The sequence below is a fragment of the Archocentrus centrarchus genome, chromosome 24, assembly GCF_007364275.1.
Source record: "Archocentrus centrarchus isolate MPI-CPG fArcCen1 chromosome 24, fArcCen1, whole genome shotgun sequence".
Classification (NCBI taxonomy): domain Eukaryota; kingdom Metazoa; phylum Chordata; class Actinopteri; order Cichliformes; family Cichlidae; genus Archocentrus; species Archocentrus centrarchus.
The window spans coordinates 14741675-14748137 of NC_044369.1; the positions used below are offsets into that span (position 1 = coordinate 14741675).

General features: G+C 39.4%; 1 protein-coding gene across 2 annotated transcripts; it reads right to left on the reverse strand.

Moving 5' to 3' along the window:
- Positions 1-5833, reverse strand: fbxo30b (F-box protein 30b). Of its 2 annotated transcripts, none has more exons than XM_030721186.1 (3): positions 5694-5833; positions 977-3098; positions 1-771 (listed from the first exon to the last, which is right to left on the reverse strand). In XM_030721186.1, exons 2-3 carry the CDS (start codon positions 3050-3052, stop codon positions 577-579), a joined length of 2271 nt encoding a protein of 756 aa, XP_030577046.1. In that variant the 5' UTR covers positions 3053-3098; positions 5694-5833; the 3' UTR covers positions 1-576. The 2 variants fall into 2 exon arrangements, with proteins under 2 accessions (XP_030577046.1, XP_030577047.1); XM_030721187.1 differs by lacking the exon at positions 5694-5833 and adding an exon at positions 5342-5540.
- Between the last annotated feature and the right edge of the window lie 630 nt (positions 5834-6463).

The following is a 6463-nucleotide window of genomic DNA, read 5'->3' on the forward strand; positions in this document are numbered from 1 at the left end:
ATTAAAGCACATGCATTGTTATGTTATCCATCTGCTTATACTCACATCCTGACATACTACACACCCAGACAACAAATTTGCACTGGGTTGACTCCTTCTGAAAAGATCAGTGATACATCATTTAGGGTCACTGAGGAGGGAATAGCAAATATTACGTAAAGTGCTGGCATACCTTCTGACACACAGAAATGATGCAATTTAACCAACAATCTGCATTTTCCCCATGGCTACTACTGAAAGGCAAGAGTGTGAAAACATTTAAATTCTTGTTCATATAGATACCATATCACATAGAATATAAATCCACTGTGTGTATCTGTACTCAAGAAAATATAGTTAATCTTAACAGAATAAGTGCACATTTTCGATCTTATCCATGCAAAGTGAAATGCTTGTTTTATTTCTCTCTGCATAGAGACCACACACACAGCAACAGACCTGGCAAGTGAAGTGGGTTTTCTTTAAGGCTTCTTCATAATCTAGTGTAATACAGGAAGAAATAAATTTTTTTAGTTGCAACATTCACATAATATGACAGTGAATCTCATGCAGCTTTGACAGGTCAGCCGTGTTTAGTCAAATGTTAACATGGCGTAGGACGCGACGGAGTGAGTGCCCATCTCGTGCTGTGCACATGGCAGGAAGGGGTACGGGCTCGGTCTTGTGCTCCACTGTGTTGAAGTGGCACTTCTTAAGATGGTTCGACATGCTGGGGATATCAGTGAAACCCCATGACAACACCGGGCTGAAGGCAGTGCTGAATCTCCACACCTGCAATGGTAAATAAACAAATTGTGCCTATGATTTAAAAAAAAAAAAATTAAGTTTGTCTTTATAATACAGTCATCCATATATTTACTGCACATTTAATATTGGTAGCTAAAACAATTATTTACATTGCTGCTTACAAGAAAATTCAACAACCAATTTAGAGAAAATGTTAAACACCAACAAAATATATTAGTTTTCTGCTTACTTTATTTTTGGTCTGCCATGACACAGTGCCATGAGCACCAGGACTTTGTCTTCGCTCCCATTGCAGCTCCACTATGCCCCTGGTCTGAAGGAGACTGGCACATACCTCCCTCATAGTCCGTGATACCAATGACAACTGGCACAAGCTGAAACTATCCAGGAATCCAGCTATGTGCCACAGTATCTCAATAGGGAGCCCGCTAAATTGGTCAGACTGGGAGTCACCTGGAAGTTTGGCTTTTGGGCAAGGTTGGACTCCGAAGGACTTGAGGTGTCTATCATGAATCACCTTTGCTCCCTGGACAGATGGATAAAACCTCCTCTGGGAAAATGTGCAGCCATAATATGCTAGGGGGCAGCGTTGCTCCATCCAACCATTGAGACCGGCATGAATGTCACCATGGACATTTGTGAAATGGGAAGAAAACTGGTCCCGCCGAAATGACTGACCACAGACAAAGGGGAACATATGCTGGTAGCGGGGGTTAGGAGGGAGGTAACGGTTATGGGGGACTGCCTCGACCTCCAGAGCTTCCAGAACTAGACCTAGGCGGAGGGTACGGAAAGGGCTGGGGTAGGAGAGCTGTGGGGCAGCATGGTCACAGGCAGAAGCAGAGGCCATGTCACCCACTCTAGTGTTAGTTACTAAGATTGCAGCAGGAAAGGTGAAAGTCTGCGTGCCAAAGTTAACATGGTAACCATCAATATAGACTGTATCAGAGATCCTTCTGCACTCTCTAGACTCCTCTAAACAGAAGAGCAGGGCTGCTGTAATCAGATCTATCTCTCCTAAACCCATGGGGTCATCATCCTGCTCCAGATCTGAGGTATCCACTGCCTTGTCCTCCATTATGGGTTGCAACCTACACAATGACCTGTCTGGCGTAATACCCACTTGTCCATTAGAAAATGGGCCCCTAAAGGTCTGGTAGTTGTGAAACTTCCTCTCAGCTCCATGGTTTTCTGAAAGAAAAAGCCCTCTATCTTTCAGGACAACATGACCAGCCCTCTGTGCCACAGCCTGTCTGACATGAAGTGGAGAGGTCATCTGATGGGTCACCGATTCTTGAGAACCACCAGCATTCAAGTTATCTTGCACTTCAATAGGACAGGCCGCCTCTACACAGGCCTCAGTTGCCCCTAAAAATGGTCCATTGGTTGTATTTACAATCATTACATCTGTTTCTTTTAGAGACCCATTTTCACTCAAACAGCTCGAACAAACCCTTTCCTCCTTAATGTTGCTTTTATGCAAACCATCTGAAGCTACAAGTGTTTCGTCTTCCAGTCCATTCTGAAAGTCTCCATTGTTGCTCAATCTACTTTTCTGTATAGCAGCGTCTTTGTTCACACACTGTGTACTGCTTTCACCAGAGCTGGCACTGCTAACAAAGTCTAAAGCAGCAGCTAAGCTTCTTGCAGTCTCAACTGTGGCCTCATACAATTTACCAAAGTGCTCCTCATTCAAGCCATTAATTCCATTGAAAATTTTCTCCTTTGCTGAGCCTGGTGGGGGTGGTTGTGCTTGATGAGTGGCTGGCAGCTGGGAAGGTGACTGAATAAATGAGGAGGCCTTAGGAGCACATATTTGCAAAGTGGAGTGTGTTGCTCTGCTCTCTTTACTAACACTGACAAGTGGCTCTCCTTGAGTGGTAGGTGCCATGGCAATCACCTTGAGGGATTCCAGTAGCGTACGCTGGTCCTGAAGGGCAAGTGCCATGTCCAGCTGCTCCACCTCCTCCACCCCACGGCTTAGGCTTTCATAGGAAGTGTAGTCCAGGCAGCTAACAGGCCATCTGTTCCACTCCATAGTGCAGCACACAACTCCAGCTGGACACACTTCCAGGTGAGCATACATGTGGTTGCTCACCAGGGTGGCAGGACAGCCATATCCACTGTTTAGGCAAGGAACCCTCATCAATGGGCACATAAGTTGATGCTCATCCACTTTGCAGGAGTGAAATACAGCCCCACAAACCAAAGGACACGTTATAAGATCACAAGAAACTCCTGGTTCAGGTTTGACCATGCATCTCTGGGTAAAACAGTTTGTGCAGTGAACATGGTCCTCCTCCATCTTCAAAGCAAAGTGGGGGAGTGACTCTGGGAGAAGATCCACAGCCCTGCCAAAAAAGCAAATACTGTAAGTGTACTACAGATACAACAAGACAAAACAAATCTTTTTAGAGTCGTTATAGAGTCTTTTTCTATTTATAGAAACTCTCGATGATGATGATAAATAGGCAACGAAGTCTGTTTGACACCTGTGAAGCAAACTGCTTTAATACAGTGGCAGAGCCTGAGCCAAATAACAGGGATGCTGTGTAACATAGAAATAACAACAGAATGTAGTGATATATGAATCTATATATTTAAGTGAAATTATTACAATATCGGAAAAGCTGAAACCAAGAAATTTAGTTTAATATATATTTCCTGAAACTGTAAATTTCTGGGATGCTATTTTTATAATACTCGTTCATGTTATTAATTAACCTGATTAGTTTTTAGCTTTTTCACCTACACTTTCTCGTGTATCCAGCCTTGTGTTGCCCATGCACCAATTTATTTGAAATGTGTTATTTTTGCAGTTTGCAAAAAACATTAAAAATCTCATTTTCGATATAGGCTGTGCTGTTTTTGTACTATTTTCAACTCAATACGATACAATGAACAATAGAGCGGAGAACATGACATGACCATCAACAAGAAAGTTTGACCTATCAAGTTAAAGAAAAGTATATATTTAAATGAATATAACTTTCCCACCACTTCTCATTACAATTACAATGTACAGCATCAACTTGGAAAGAGTCCATACTGGTAATTGTGAATGAAGTAATTCATATTTCATGTCAACCAAAATAATGCTATGTAGGCTATCTGGACACCATATGAATTATTTAATGTAGCATACTGCAAATCTGTATTTACTGCAGCTGTTTTTTTCTAAATGAGGACTATTAAAGGTAAAAGAATACAAGAAAGTAGCCTTCTTGGCCCTTACTTGCTCACATAAAATAAAGGAAACTGAAGTCAGATTGTGAAGCCCTGAAGCTTTGGTCAATTCTTGAAAGGCTGCTATAATTACAAGCAACCACCAGATGTCACTGTGAGACATGATAGACGTTTCCCAATACTTAGGATCTTTATTTCACTCAAAACGGGAGGAAGCAAAGCAACAAAACTTTTTAAGAATGTGCTTAATTAAGCTGTCATCTAAATACACCAACCTCATACGAATGCACTATATATATATATATATATATATATATATATATATATATAGATAGATAGATAGATAGATAGATAGATAGATAGATAGATAGATAGATAGATAGATCATAAGTGATAAAGCAAAAAGTTTTCTGACGTTTTCTTCTTCCCATGAATGAAGCCTGCACAGTAACTGTGAAACACTGCCCTCTCTCAAAGGATCCCAGACTCAACTGCCCTCTGATGACGCACCTAAAAGGCTGTCTCATACAGTACCTTATTAGGAAAATTCCCAGTTTAGTGAAGGAGGCTGAAACCTCTTCATTTTCACATTTTGGACATGAAAATACCATGTCTCCCTAATTCTAAGCATACTTTGAGTCTGCAGTGTGTTGTCTTCAGAAAAGTGGCAAACAACAATGACAACAATGGCAGTTATACTGAAAAACAGCAAGCATACTAAAAAAACAAAACAAAAACCACCTGATTAAACACACAGTGTTGTGTCCATTATGTCATTCACTGACAAGACTCTAGAAAAATTTCACAAAACAAATATGCTGTATCAAATCAAATTTAAGAAGAAACAAAAATCTTCCTCTTTGGGAATTTGCACACGGTGTAATTCCAAAGTTGCAGTTTGACTAACATTTGACGGTACATACAAAGTGTAGTTTCCCGCAAGCATAAAATGTAAAAGTATGCTGAGTCATCATGCAATCACCTAGATGATATCAACGAGTTAAACAAAAGTGCTTAATAAAGGCTACTAAATAGAACACACTAAAAAAAACTTAGTATGTCGCCAGGATAAGCAAGTGATGTGACAGTGATGTCTGAAAACACTTCTAAAGTGTACCGAAATAACCTGGACAGACAGAAAATACACTTATAGTGTAGCCATTCTCTAATTTCATGTGTAGAAAGATTTCAGTGATGTGAGTGCCAAATTACTCACAGCATCTATCTGTTTCTGTAACCACTTTAGGCCAACAAATGAATACAACAGGAATACATTTTAAAGTGAAACCCTATACCGCCGCTTCAAAATCTTGCAGCATACAACATGTATGAATACATAATCCAACACGCCATTAACATACACAACATTTATATTTATATTTATATATATATATATAAGAATACTTACTTTTTTACCAGCTCCAGTTTATCGAGCTATTCTCTAATGCGCGACCCACATAAAGCTCGTACGCTGACAACAAAGACGCAGCGTGACTACTTCATGTTCCTAGCCAAGTTTACTTAAAACAAGAGCAAAAAACAACAAGAAGCTTTTACTGTCGTGTACAGTCGTCTATAACGACTCCAATGCTGCAAGCTTGGTTGCTGTCATCTGCTCCCTCTCCATCAAATCAACTTGTTTTTGTAACAATGGCAGTCAGGCTTACACTGTGGGCTAACAACAGCTAGCTAGCTCGGAAGTTGAACGGCTCAAAACAACAGCAGTATAAAGCTGGGTTAGCATGCAGGGCGTTTCTCACCTGATCGCAGTGTTGGCAGCAAAAAGTCCGATCAAATGCGTTTTAATGATTCCAACAAACGTCACTGTTAACTGCAGTTACAGCTGTAGAGAAAGTGCTAACGATAGCTACTAGCTAGTCCTCTCAACCCTCTCTCTCTTTTTTTCTTTTCAAAACTTTATTGACCAAAATGCACAGCAGTTTTACACGGGGTTAAAAATAATAATAATAAGGGGAACCGTCTAGCTGGATTATTACAGAGACCTTAGAAACAATGCAAAATACCGAACAATACTTAACAATAAACAAAAAATAACAACAACAATGGCGTTTATAAATAAACAGTTAATCTAAAATCAAAGTAAACTACACTGTAATCAGTTTTTATACACCGTGACATCTATCACAACAATAATAAAATAAGGCTACTTTTATGGGCTATTTGACAGTATAATATTGAAATCTGATCTATAAAAATACATTTGTAAGTAATATTGTATATCACTGGACCGCAAATATAGCTTCAATAATGAGTGTATATAGCTTTAATATTGTTACTTAAGACTTTATTCATTTAATTTATTTCCCCTATGTGGTGTTATTTAAAATACAGCATAATTTATTAGTAGATAAATTTAATAAGTAAATGAAGCTTCAAATGAAATTGTATGGAGTAGAAATACGATATTTGTATCCATATAATTGTAAAATAGAAGGAGAAAGTAGCATAACATAGAAATACTTGGATAAAGTACACTGAAACAGTACTTCAGTAAAGGTCCTGAGTAAAT